This window comes from Leptinotarsa decemlineata, unplaced genomic scaffold, assembly GCF_025532065.1.
Source record: "Leptinotarsa decemlineata unplaced genomic scaffold, Ldec_3_MD MMD2_tig00026328_RagTag_RagTag, whole genome shotgun sequence".
Classification (NCBI taxonomy): domain Eukaryota; kingdom Metazoa; phylum Arthropoda; class Insecta; order Coleoptera; family Chrysomelidae; genus Leptinotarsa; species Leptinotarsa decemlineata.
In genome coordinates, this window is record NW_027412688.1 from 18,316,473 (window position 1) to 18,331,891 (window position 15,419).

Sequence of the window (15,419 nt, forward strand, 5' to 3'; positions counted from 1 at the left end):
ACCGACTACCATCTTTTTGAGCACTTCGATAACTTTTGAAACAACCTAATAGTTGGTGTGATTTATTTGACATATTATTCGAAACAAAGTTTTCTCTTATTTGTGTATTGAAGAATAATGAGGGAACAATTATTGGACAATAAAAAATAAGAATGTATTGAAAATTACTTTATTCATACGGACAAGAAAATTTTTCCATTTAAAATATGTCAATTAGTCAATACTTTGAACAAGATTTTATTGTTTCACCTATCCCTTAATAATAATTGATTCAGCTCAATTCATATATCTATCTAATATAAAAATTTCAGTACCCTTCAGTTTTCAAATATCCCATAATAGAGAGTATATACATAAAAAATAAATCACAGTATTTCGAAAATATTTGCAATGTAATGTACACAAAAGCTAGCCGTACTTTTTCATTAGATATCTGCCAGTATAGTATGCACGATTCAAATACAAATAAAGGAGAAATTATTTCTCTAAATACTTTTCTATCTACTACAAAATAGTAATATGACATTAACAATGGGTCTTTGCAACCACTTAACCTGTTATTTTCTGACTAATGTGAGCTTCTAATGGAAAGCTACCTAACTTAATAAATTTTCCCCAGGGAAGCTACGGTGTTAGCGAATCGCGTCTAGAAATAAGAATGTTTGTGTAATCATTATAACGGATAGAAAAACTGTTTCAGGTTTGGATGGTTTCATTGGTAAAAAAATTGTCTAATATACATCAACATCTGTAATCTGTAGTCGTTAATGGTTGTTGAGAAAGAGTTCTACATTATATTGGCGAGAAACGAATCAATTTCATTCTTCAAATGAAAATATGTGTTGTCTATACACAACATTTTTTTTCAGTAAATGAAGCGGATGAGCTCAGGAAGTCCATCTTGATACTTTTTTATCTTATGTATTGGTAAAATTTGGAAAAAAAGTATTCAAGTAACACTCAATGAAGAAAGATACCTCTAAAGACTAGTAGAATTATTGTTGAACTAGGTGTCATGAAAAGATAGGAGAAGAACAAAATAAGACTTGGAAAAAATGGACGAGTCAGACGGGTCCCAGGAAACACTCAGTGAAGCAAATAATTCATTTTAATTTCATTAATATCAGGGGTTTGAAGATCCTACTCTGAACGATCCATCATCCAAGACAGATTTATCAGGATTCAATAAACTCAGTGACTATAATATTTAAGACAGCAAGAACATTATTTTGACTATATATGATAACCCTGAATCTGATCAAAATCTGATATTCTGTTACTTCAGGTCAGAAGACTCCAATTGCGACTCTTAATATTATGATTATTAATTTTTTTCATTAAGGGTTTAGGTATTTTTTTAAAGCCACTGAATAAATACCATGACACTAACTCTGGGTTGGGGATATAAATTTTTTACTGTGTTTTTATTAACATCATTCAACAAAGATTGGTGTTTCATCAACCAACAAAAAGATACATACATGATTTTACACTGGCAGATATCACTGTTTTCATGATGTATACCCTAATTTATACGGGCTCAATTCAGAATGTTCCTCTCTTTCATAGTCTTGACTGCCTGGTAATGATTCTTCCACAAAAAGTACTATAATAACACGTAGTTCTGGTTTCAAAAAAAGTTTTGAATACATTTGAAAAAATGAAGTTCACGTTGAAGGTTTCTTATTATTTAGTATGTACTATATTTTTTGTAAAATTCGAGATTAGAAATTCTACCCAGAATCACATTTAATAATGATAACATAGAATAATGACAAATATTCGTCAATTAGGCTTTCTATCAGATTTACCATATGATGATTCCGAATCACAACCAGATCTGTAACATTCTAGTTTACTTTTTATCTCTGCTAGTTTGTGAGTATTGTTCTGCAGCTCCAATTCAGTTGAGATTAACATCTGTTTGAGATCTCACAATTCGACCATTCTATCCTCATTATTGAAATATCCTGGGGAGTTGATAAATTAGAACAAATTTGCGTTGTTGGACTTCTGCATGTCGACAGTTGATGCTTCATCAGATGAATATATCAGCTTTGGGTTACCTACGACGATTCTTTTTTTCTAACCACCTCTGACTTTTTTGAAATATATGTTTCAGATCAGTAAAAATACACTTTTTGGTGCTTTGCGAGTAAACTTATCCTAAATACACTCGTTTGAATATTAAATAATTCACTCCATATTTCGGTTATTATTCGCCACCTTCTGAAACATCTTTTTCTTAAAATTCAACTTGAGAGAACAATGAATTCATTGAAGATACGTGAGAAAAATGTTTATATAATCCAGTATCATCCAGTACTGGAAAATGCTGTGTCATCCTGGAACATTTTTAAAATCTTCTCTGATGCACTGATTTGTTTACATAGTGCTTCCGGAATCCTAATTGTAATTTTTTTTAGGTGGAAATAACTGTCATTTCTTGTTTTGGCCACATGTTTTAGAACGCTTTCAATTTTCGTATTTTGAAAAATAAAAAAGTTATTCATTCAACTATACAAAGCGAAACAAAAAAAACTCCCATTCCGCAACAGGCGTTAGAAGTACACAATTTCACAAAATATCAAACCTTCGGTATTCAATTTCTTTGTCCAATATTGTGTTCTTAGAGATGCATTTAATCATGGTCCATCATATTTAATGACGTTACGATAAATTCGATCCATCGATATACCTTGAGAAAAAACTTGATTTGAAGTATCCTGGGTTTATCTGTAATCGAAACCGACCAGATTATAGAAAATGAAAAAAATGAAGGAAGTGAGGATGATATAAAAGTATATGTCATTAATTGTTTTGAATAGAAAACATACTTTAAAATTATGGGTATAATAAAAACGAAGTAAAAGGAGACATGACGAAACTAATTTAATATCACTGCAATAGGCCTGATGCCCTTATTGACTTATCTTAACAAAAAGCAAACTAGATCGTTAATGATCCAGTTTCGTCATAATTTACTCAAAACCCTTTTGCAGTTTGACGCAATCCTAATGATGAAGCTTGAACTTCAATAGCAATAGATTCTTGTGGGGCGGATGTCTTCTTCGACGGACTTCCAACTGCTCGAAGTTTCTGCATTACGCAGATCTCCTTCAACAATGGTCCAGATAGCATAAATCTCAAACCTATGGATTCCATGACAACTTCTATATTCATTAGTGATCCATCTGTATTTATCAGTAAATTTTTACTCAGATGCAGCAAATGAAATGCGCTTGTTTGGGGATTATTTATGACCAATTGGAACTGCACAAGTGAATAATTTTTGCTGAAGCATTCATCAGTATATCTAGTTACAGTAGAGCACTTGAAAATTGCGGTTTTCATTTCAAACCAGCGCACCACTCCACTTGAAATTTGGTTTGCTTCAATGGTTTTAGTGATTTTTGTCACCACATATCAGAGAAAATGGTTTTGAACATTTGTTTTCTTTGAAAATTCTGCTGAAAACCAATCCAATAGACCTGTAACTGTATTTGCACCTCTTGGTGAATGGTACTAGGAATATTTTGCTTAGGATTGGATTGAGTTCCTCTGCATTTCAGCTTCTGAACATATCTCAGTTTCTCTGCATGAGTTTTCGAATAATCCTTTCGTGTTTACTAATTGTAATGATGGTCAGAATTTATGATCACAGCAGAGGCAATGAGAACGGTAACATTCAAAAATTCGAAAGTAACCGCTTTATTACACGTACCAAATCGATCTACCGTAATATTTATATTGAAGATGAACAGGACAATCTAAAACATTGAAACGATAAAACATTCCAAATTGGCGACCTAGTATCTTTGCTACTAGTATGTACATAACAGTGCAGCAAAAACCCACAGGCTGGGTATAAAATACGAGAAAATATCTAACCCAACGCTCCTATATGCACCCTCCATAAAATCAAAACGTTCATTAGAAATATAAGACGCCACGCTGCTTCACTGAGTCTTTCACTACTATTCTGCATAATGTACCGACCTCTGGGGGAGGTGAACCACTGATGCAAGTCCGAAAGCTCTCCGTAGCCATGTTGATTCTTGGTTTGGATAAGACATTCATATACAGAATCTGGTTGAAGGTTGGTAATACGGTATTTTTGGGTCCTCTCACTCGTAGCAGCGTTGTAGCTTTGAGTTGGTTTCACCAGAAGATCGTGCCAATGGCCTGGATAATGGTAGGTGGAGTTGGACTGAAAAAAAAATAATTATGGTTTGATTATTGCCAAGAAAAATTCCACAAGGAAATGAATATCAAAGTGCTACAAGCTGTCACCCTTATGAAAAATTTGAACATTCTCTCAGGATGATAATTATTTTTCATTGCGTTTTAATAAAACAGGTAAATTAAGACCACGTTGTAATATAATATGGCCAAAAAGTGAGCATTACCAAGAACCAAGAAGATCGTTCTGAAAATTCATTGAGAAATATCAGTTCTCCCCAGAATAAACAGTTGACCAAAAAAAAATCATCATTTGGCTAAAAATGATTGAATTCAAGAAAACATTATCTTGTCTCATTATTTCAAAAACCTCAATTTCGTTTATATATTATTAAGTTCATGACGATACTGATGAGGTGGCACGAGTCCGCATCGAACTGTTTCTGAGAAGCAATGCGAAAATACTAGAATTTCATCGCGAACATAAATTGTTCGCGATGGAATTCTACTAATGTTGAAGTTATTAATGTAACTTGTAACTACTAATGTTTAAGTTACCTATACAAGTTACCCGCACTCTTGCACAGTTACACATGGCCAATCATTTTTAAATAAAGTTCATATTGAATGGAATTATGTTTTCGAACGTTCCAGGTGTAATATGCACTGTCTGTAATAGTAATGAGGCCGAAACTTCATTTCATATCATCTTCGAATGTCCGATTTACAGAGTTATCAAACAAAACAAACAATGCCTTCGGAATTTGGATGAACTTATTCATGCTTCAGATAATATAACTATCCCGGTAGTATACAAAAATATATATAAGAACACTCTATAAAATAATTTTAGGAAGTTTGTTAAGATTGAATTTAAATGGACTTAATAGTTGTCAAAATTGATATAACTTCGTTTAACAATTTTCAAAAACCAATAGTTTATGTTCATGGAAAATATAGTTATGTTTGATTTATAACAAAATGTCAGAGAAAATTCGTGTTTGACTCAACAAATTGAAAAAAGAGAAATACATGATGGAAAATTCCCAATGATGTCACTTACTTTTATTTATGTCTAAATGTGATAAATAAGTATACATTGTACTAAGATGATTGATATCTATTTGTTTGTTCATAGTATTGGGCTCTTTCATAATTTCTACCATTTCAAGAAGTCTTTTTTTGTAATTGTTTTCAATTTGTAAAATCATACTTTGTTCGTGATTTGGAAAATGATTTTTTGTAATACAATGCTCAGCCAAAGCACAAGATGTTTTATTGAGTCTTATGTCACTTTTATGGGAAACAATTCGATCTCTAAATGATCTAGAAGAAGTTCCAATGTACTGTAAATCACAATCATTGCAAGGTATGTTATATACTATATTGGTTTGCTTCATTGGTTCTGTTTTATTTTTCAGTTTAGTATATAGATTTCCAACGGTTTTGATATTTTTGTTTGTAATTTTAATATCTATTGACATTTCGATTATATTTTGAGAATATGCTTTTAATTTATATGAATCAATGAAGAATATATAGTTGTTTTATTTTGTGCTAACATATCCGAAGATTGAGATTGATTGTTTGTATTATTATTGGAATTTGGTATTTCATAGTTAGGATTAATAATTCTTCTGGAGGAAGTATTATAGATTAGTTTTTTTAATAATTTAAATCAATAAGAATTATCAATGAGAATATTATATAAAATTGATTTTTGTTTTTTGATTATGAAAAGAATGATAATTCAAATATCTCCCAGAATTGATGGGTTTTATATACCAATTAGTTATTAATTTGTTAGTTTCTGTTCTGATAACTCTCACGTCAAGAAAAGGTATATTGTTATTGTTTTCTTCTTCTAGAGTGAATTTTAATGTGATTATTAAATATCAGTAAAATATCATTAGATTTATTATGAGGAATAGCACAAATGATATCGTCAACATATTTTTTTATAAAAGCTACTTGAAAATCTAGTTTAGATAAACAATCCATCAAAAGATCATCCATCCAAGAAGGATCGATAGAAACTGCGTTTGGTTTTTTATTACCAGCATCAAACTCCAGAGTAGATAATACTAATTGTAATTGGCCAGTGAAGAAATTCTTGAAGTAAAATTGGACTAGCTGCACTCTGGAACGTTAGTTCATTGTCAGATATTCGAATGAAGTTTTTTCAAAAACATTGGAAAGAAAAGCTGATGACGTTTCAAATGATGCTAATGCACCTGATCCCACTTGAGATTCAAGGGTTGGATATCATACCGTCGAGGAAGTGGAAGTATACATAACCTGTGTTATAGTAAATAAATAATTTTTTAGATCATTAAAAATAAAATATGTCTGACAGTGATAATTTAGAAAGTGAAAGCCTTCTGCAGCCTCCTGCACAGAAAGCAGAATCACACTACTACACACTATCAGGTCATCAGTAAGTTATTTATATTTTATTAACACAATTTTCACAGAATATAATGTTTTTGAATTAATAATATAATATTTTTAAATAAATAATGCACTAAAACACTTGCTTGAAGAATAAATTTCATAGAGACTGACAACATCGTATTACAAAATCAGCTAATAGCAAGTAACACACGAATGTTTTCGTTATCAGTTTTCAACGGCAACATCAAAAATTAATTTGTTGATTTATTTTGCGATGATGGTGGAGCTTATATTGAAAACATTTTTATTGATATTTTTGATTAATTTGAGATCTTTAGTAAAATATTTCAATAACCGCTAAGATAACTACATGAGATACTATTTCCGTACGGCCACAGAAGTTCAATAAATTTTAAAACCAATAAAAAACGACCATTCATTTTAGCTGGGTATTTCAATGTAATATTCGCAAAACATGAATCAATGTCATCGATTACGTTCCTCTAAGAAGAATTTCAATAGCAAATTAACAACAATCCAAGAGAACCTGCTACCAGATATGAAACAACAATAGATGCTGTATTTATTAGATATGTTGATAATATTATATTCAGTACTTTCGTAAGATGCTTCAGTTATCATCGACCAATTTTCACAGTAATACCGTCAGAGGCAATATCGAATATAACTATCAATGAAGTCACTGATTGGAAGAATTGAGTTGTCATAATTTGGAATGAATATTTGAATTTTTCATTTTTGTATTTAATGAAAATAAATGTTTATTGAATAAAAGTCATCATTTTTTTGGGAAAAATCCATAATATTTCATTTTTACACTATGCCATATTAGTTACTATCGTAATCTGTTTCTATATGCATATTACTCGTACAAAATAATTTGGATGTTTCACAGCTGCCAGGCGTCCCGTGACGGATCACAATGTTCTTCTCAATATGCAAATATCAGTGTTATTACTCCAGAAAAAAATCGTTTGAAATTTCTATTGCGGTGCCTCGGAATATCATTTCAAGGGTGTTCATAATATCTTGACATCATATCTTCTTTCATTTTTTTGATCTCCATTATATTTATATTATATACCCTTATATTATTTACTTTACGTAAATAAAATCCTCAATAAGCCCACTGATATATTTGGATTTTTTCTTCTTTCAGAATATCATACATTACATAAGATGATTTGGCTAACTGTTTCCCTTATTTTAAATATATCTGTTACTACAAAAATTATTTCTTCAATTTTCGAAGTATTTTTCTGATATACTCAGTATCGTCATAGGATAGAATCAATGCTGGTTTTCTCACTCTCCGATACAATTTGTTTGTCATTCTGTGAGAGTTGTTTGGTACTGTTTTTTTCTTTCGAACTGTTAAGATCTGTTGAAATTTAATATCGAATTTTTTCTCACAATTATGTCTCCCCTTATAGGTCTTCACTATACCCTACTTATATTTTAATGGTTTCCATCCAAATTTGGAAGTTTTATCTTTTAACTCGCAGCACCGTCTAACTCCAAACAAGCTATTGAAGATGCCTTGTATTCGTGGGCACCCAGTTTTGGACCTTCATTCCACCATTATGACGTCACAATAATATCTGAAGGACCTTCAGGGGACACATGAATACCAGAGCATTTGTATAACCAATTGACAAGTGAAGAATAACTACTATCGGCAACCTCTCATAATGAAGGTTTAGCGTGGAATGTTCCGACACTGAATCGAGTACGCTACATTGTCGGAAAAGCACGGCCTCTATCTGCAAGTACGTTCGTGGGATCCTTGTTGAGACTGAATGCTTTGATGCGACCGTCTGCTCTTCGAGGCATACAAGTGAAAAATGACAGCCAGTGGACGAATGGCAGATCGTTGTGAAATCGCAGGGTTTCAAGGTTTCACAACCATAACGTAACTCATGGGCATGTGACGTCGCATGAAGCTCAAGGTATAGCTTGACCTTGAGGAGGGTGGGAACGGAGTTTCAAGATCAAAGCTATTGTGGTGGCAATAGGGGGATAGTGGTGGAGGATAGGAAGCGGCATTAGCACCCTACTAATGGTAGCGATATGTCATCCAGTGAAGACGAAAATAAAAGCGGTACGTTTTTGGAAGTGCTTCGAAAACTAAAATTTTTGTGAAATTCGGTTCATTTCGAAATAGCCAATGGAAGGATTGAGCCTGGCTCAGGATTTCGTCTTAGAAGTACAACTACTTTTGTCGCACTGATTGACGCACTCCAACATCCAATTGAAATTTTATAATATCATGTTGGATTAGGCCTTACCCAAGATAAAAAAATAATCAAAACTGTCACGAATGATTCTCATATTTTCGCAAAATTGATTTTTTCCACTAACTTACACGTTTCAATAGAGCCACCTATAGAACGTTTACAGGACTTAAAAGGCAATCCTTTCATAATGGATATTATGAACAGGAGTAAATACTGCCAGTCTTCCGAGTGAACCCTACATTTTTTAATTGTCGAGAGAGACCCTTATATCAGATTAATTAACTAGATTTAGCAAATACTTAGTGAACTAACCATAATTTTTCTGTACAACAGCCGCACCTCGACTATAGGAAACACCGATTGAACAACCCATTTGAGGTCGTACTCGTGAGGTTTGAATACTGCCCACTTATTATTTTAGCTGGTCCAGGCTTTCCGGATAACTCTATGTACCGCTTATCCCTTCCTATGGAGTTAGACACCGAGCAGCTGTAGTTTCCAAAATCCGATACTTGAACGTTCCTAATTGTCAGCGTGTGGGTGTTTCCAACTTTGGTCATGAGGCGTCTGTCTGTTGGTAGCAGCACGAAAGAATCTTGGAACCAGGTTACCTGAAACGATATATAAAATATTATTTATTGAGATTCCAACTGCAGAGGTGCTAAACGAAAACGTTCATTCCAATTTTACAGAAAGAGGAACAAGATTGCCAGGTACGTAGGATAAAACCACCAGGTAGGTAAATCGTTTTCAGATATATTCCATATGATAAATCAAGCAGAAAGGGAAAGAGTTGTCAAGGTACACTGAACTAATGATTTGAACCTGAGTGATGAAATTAGGAAGCTACTTGATGGGGACTGAAGTAAATTATCGTGAGATCATTTGAAAATAAACACGCAGGTAAGTATTAAGTACGTATTGCTGAAATTTGTACATATAATTTTGTATTTTGAATGATGTTCACAACTGAAAAATATCGCAAAGGGGATGTTTATAGATAATACAATTTCCTATAGCCTGTTGACATAATGTGGTGCACCAGATAACTAATACCAAATATATCAAAAGTGTGCTAGTTATGGATAATGCTTCTTACCATAGTCGACAATCGTCATGAGTTCCTAGTGTTTCAACCACGAAAACAAAGATGAACAATTTCTCGTTGGCCAATGATTTATTTTACAAGAAAAAACAGCTATGTGAAATGTAACATTTGTGATAATTCAGCTACTGAAAAGGGGCATGTGGAATTAAGATTTCCCCCATATCATTGTATTTTCATTATATTTGAGTTCTTCTGGCATGAACTAACGGGTAGAGTAATGTATCCAAAATTCACTCTAATTCATTCCCAATAAATGTTTTGAATGTTTACCATCCACTTCATAATAATGAAGTCTATTTACAAATTTCTTTCTCACAATATTAAATCTTCCCTGGGTAATTTCGTTGAAAGCAACTCTTTTTCTATCTTCGAGTTTTGAAATGAACTAGGATTGTATGTCGTAAACTCTAAATGTTATGTATTCCCACAAAAATATTAGAGGCGTCATAGCCGGAGATCTAGTGGGCCATTCTGAGGTACCACGTCTACTTACGTATCGGTATTGCTAATGAACAAAACAAAATGAGTTTTCAACTGATGCTATGATTCAGTCAGTTGAGTTATCGTGTCATTACGAAGGCTAGTTTGGGAGTATCTGGACAATTATCCAGACAAACGTGATCCCTTCGAAAAGCCCGCTGGATTACCTGATATGATGCCTCCAGATGTTTTTGGAGGGATACATAACATCTGTACAAGTGTACCATTTCAGAACCCGTGGGTAGAACAATAGATGATGACCTTTCATTGAGTTTTTTCACCATCCAGAATATGAAATATATAAAAATTGTAGTGGAGAAGTTTATTACCTACTGTGAATGAAAAGTTTATTTTCTGTAGAAAACTACTTCTATTCTCACAGAAAACACACTATTCACTAATCGTATTCAATAATTCAACCTATCAAAAAGAGACTTCAGAAATTAAACAGATACTTATTTAACGTAACGTTTCGGTGGCTAAAATCTGCCTCGTATCCAGTATTAGAAAGAAATCTAATGAATCTTGCTATTTTTTGGTTTGTTCAATTTTTAAAACTGTCTCGGCTTTTCTTCGGTTCTAGAGAGCGCTTACTATGGGCTCTCAGAATGAATACTGTATTGCAATGCGATGAATGAAAACGTGTTTCATAAGTTCAGCAGTTATAAATAGCAAAAATAGCAATGACGTTTCCGATTACGCCGATTTATGTTCCTAAAACCGCATGAAAGACTACTATATAAACTACAGTATTTTGGTCTTACTGACCACCTGCTACGATGAATTCGAGATTGTTCATCAAATAGACTGTTCAAATAAATAACCAATTTTCGAAACCATACACATCAGTGAGTGGTGTTCCACAGGGATCTGTAATTGGCCTACTGCTTCTCGATATATTTGTGAACGATCTCGTAAGAGAATTTTCAAATCAACATCCCTTTCTTTTCAGATGTAACAAAAGTGTATGCAAACCCAAACCTGGATAGAAATACAATGACCAACGACCTTCAGCGAGTAGAAAAGCGGTGCCAAAAATGACTCCTGGCTCTCAATGAGTAAAAGTGTTGTGTTCTTCATCTTGCTTTTAAAAACCCAGAAAATCTATATTTATATTAAGAGCGTTCCACTGAAACCCGTAAAGCAACAAAAAGAACTTAGTGTTATAGAGTCTTTAGATTGGGTGAGAAGCTATCTCACAGGAAGGGCTCAACGGGTTATACTGGATAATGATCAATTACGCTCATCTCTTCAGGAAACTTCTTCTGGTGTACCACAAGGTAGCATTCTAGGTCCATTGATGTTCTCTCTTTTCATTTGACTTCCTGCCACGTTATCCCAGTGCGACGTACATTTATATGCTGATGATTTTCAATTATATCTGTCAAGTCAATCTAATAATATTTACCGTTGTATCACCAGGATGAACTTAGATTTAGAAAATACATTTCTATTTTCCAAAAATCATGACATTTGAATAAATCCAAATGAAACAGTAGCCCCATGTTTGGTATCTGACCTACAAAGAAATGAAGTTGAAACAAATTTCTATCTTTTTCTTGACAATCAACCGATTGATTGGGTGAATTCAGCAAAAAATTTAGGTGTATATATCGATAACACTCTCTCGTTCAACGAGCACGTTGAACACATTTACAAAACTTGCTTTTTTGAACTGAAATCCCTATACAAGTTCAATTTCCAGCTTTCTTAAGAAACAAATCTGAAATTAGTTCAATCATTGATTTATCCCCATATTGGACCTGAGAAAAGCAAACGTCAGGCGCTTTGATAAGCCTAGGTCTCCAATGTTATTGAAGAAGACCCCATGCAGTGGCTTATCCTTGTGTCTTCGCAGAAGTAGGGTGATCTCTGCGGTTTTTATCTGAGCTTTTTGCTGAACGGGTTCCAAATCGGTGACAGAGTTGTGGTCACCTCGTTCAGAGTCGAAAACTATACCGAGTTCATCAGCTGCTCGGGCAGCTGCCCTAAGGAGAAATGCTCCGATTCCTGCTCTCTCATGGTCACAGGGTTGTCGTCGGTGGGCAAATCATCGTTATGGGCCCCACCACCTTGCCTCTGACACCTCCGAGCGGGTCGATTGTGGGGGCCTCTGCCTTGATTATTGGGAACCAAGTGTTGGGTCCACCTGGTGGTGAGCCCTGTGGACCCACGGCCGCACCGGAGGGAGAATAGAGTTCTCCTTCCCGGGTGCGCCTGGGCTACCGGTCCGGTTTTCACCAGTTGCTCGGGTAAGTGGTGTCGCAACTCACCAAAGGCCAAGTGTGTTAGTTATTATTATTATTATAGGCCATGATCTGAAATAGAAAACAGACATTCGGAAAACTATAAAAAACTAAACCGCATATCTTACATGACAACTGTTTCTTTTAAAAATTGTCTTCCGCACTGTTATCCAAAATTTACGAAATATTCATCAGACCAATCCTTGAATATGCTGTATTAGTTTGCCAAAGACATATGCGCTTGACCAAAACCAAAGACGTATGTATTTCTTTAGTTCGGTCTTCCATGATATAAAATGATTTGAAATCCCTGAAAGAATCAATAACATCAAAATGAATAGCTGAAAAATAACAATTATATGAAACAAGAAAACCTGAAATGAAATTACGACAATATAAAATACAAGTCATCACCCGAAGACGATTGTGGATACTAACAATCAAAACGTCGTGAAGTAACTTGTCTTGGAATCTTTCAATTTTTCATTTCTTTTTAATTGTTCAATTTTCGATTGTAGCTTGTATTTTATTTTATTGTAATTTCATTTCAGCTTTTTTGCTCAATATAATAGTTATTTTTCAGCTATTCATTTAAACTTTATTGATTCTTTCAGGGATTTTATATCATATTAGACAATGGAAGTCCGAACTGATGAAATTCACCAAGAAACATAACCTTCAACATTCAAACAAACCAAAGGCGTATCACCAAGTTGTCTCCCCAACACTACTCAGTGAATTTGGACTTTTTTTGTGTGGAGTCGTGATGAAAGACTGAACATCCATTCAAAATAGTGAGAGGAAGATTCTTAAGACTGTGTCGCCAATATTTTCTGTGCAATCGTGTTTTTCTTATACTGGAACGGCCTGCCTGAGCATATAGTTTGCGCTTCTTCGATAACATTGGAGACCTTGGCTTATCAAAGCGCCTGACTTTTACTTTCCTCAGGTCGAGTGGCCTGAAGTCGTAAACTGAGGGTTCATCATGGCTTGCCTGGATGGTGTCTTCAACACCTTAGTCTATCACAGTCGCGTGATGGGTATAGAGGTTCCTGACACAAGGTGCGGGACCTGCCGCGAGGCGCCCGAGACCCTAATGCACTTGCTATCATGTCCAGGATATGCGGTCTCGGCCTATATCCATCGACATAACGCGGCTCTAAGAGTGCTATATTACCATCTACGACATTGACGGGACACCGGTATTACCCTACGCTCCGGGAGATATTGAAACCGTTGTGAGGAACGAGAAGTACCGAATTTATTGGAACTATTCGTTCCCCGCCCTCAAGCTCATACAAGTTAATAAGCCTGATGTAGTCCTTCTCGACCACCAGAGCAAAACGATATTTGTCGTGGAGTTTTCATCTCCTGACGAGACGAATATCGTCCGAAAAGAGGAGGAAAAATGGATAAAATATCGAGATTTTCTCTTCGAACCCCGCAGACTTTATCCAGACCACTCTGTCAAGATGGTTGTTCTGATTATTGGAGTCCTCGAATCTTAAAATCATACCGGCCTGCCGCATTGAGACAGAAATCTTAGTCGAACAGATGCAGAAGGCTCTCATTCTTGGCTAACTGCGCTTGCTCTGGGCACATGATTCTCAGACTTACTCCACGGTGTGGAGAGTGGTCGTTGGTTGATAATGCTGGCGCGCATTCCCGAATGTAACGGGGCTCCGTGGGGTAGGGCCTGACCAACGCATAAAAAATAATAATGAATGATTTTATTGATAGATTCAAACTAAATTAAAAAAAAAACGCTAAAGAAAATGACCTACTAAAAGGAAGAGTTCGCAGCAGTTCGCACCCGAAGAGCGGTAAGGCAAGCGCTTTTTTCCATTCAACCAATTGAATTAAATTATTACAGGGTGTGACAACTCAACCTATGGCAAGCAAACAAGTATAGAAGACTACAGCATATTTGAAGTGAAGGGGTTATATTTTTAGGAGTAATTAATTTTTGGGAAAGAAAGTTTTTGGCTTTCTACTACCCCATCTGATACAAAAAAAAGGATGAGAGAATCTTCCAAAGAAAGGAAGGAAGTAATCAATTTGAAAATAAGTAACTCTATACGTGGATGTGTAGATCATGCGAAGAAGTAACTTTCAGACACAAACTGAAAGAAAGTCCTCCTGAAACAGCTACTTTCATACAATCATTGAATTACACGAAAGAAAAAATTTCTTTCGAAACAAATACTTCTATATGAACACTTAATTATACAGAAGATACTTTTCTCTACCCAGTTTGTACATCAAACATTTGAATGAATGGTAATAAATTGTACTCACATGGAACACTGTCACCCTTACTGGTATACACCGATGTTTCATCGTAATGACATTCATTCACCTATTTGATTTAATCCCAGCCAAGAGGAATCTTATTTGAATTGAAGGGGTTATATTTTTAGAAGTGATTAATTTTTGGGAAAGAAAGTTTTTGGCCCTTCAATTCAAATAAGATTCCTCTTGGCTGGGATTAAATCAAATAGGTGAATGAATGTCATTACGATGAAACATCGGTGTATACCAGTGAGGGTGACAGTGTTCCATGTGAGTACAATTTATTACCATTCATTCAAAGTAGAACTCATGTGAATGATATCTGATTCTTATTCCACAACAAATGTTTGATATACAAACTGAGTAGAGAAAAGTATCTTCTGTATAATTCAGTGTTCATATAGAAGTATTTGTTTCGAAAGAATTTCTTTCTTTCGTGTAATTCAATGTTTGTATGAA

At 34.5% G+C, this 15,419-nt stretch overlaps 1 protein-coding gene across 1 annotated transcript in view; it reads right to left on the reverse strand.

The window, feature by feature from the left end:
- Window positions 1-221: 221 nt before the first annotated feature.
- LOC111507433 (lachesin) overlaps window positions 222-15,419 on the reverse strand; it is a 386,435-nt gene continuing 371,237 nt past the window's right edge. Inside the window, 3 exon segments of the mRNA XM_074181994.1 lie at window positions 222-4,210; window positions 9,147-9,229; window positions 9,232-9,445. Of these exon segments, the coding sequence (XP_074038095.1) occupies window positions 3,887-4,210; window positions 9,147-9,229; window positions 9,232-9,445 (621 nt within the window). The 3' untranslated portion in view covers window positions 222-3,886.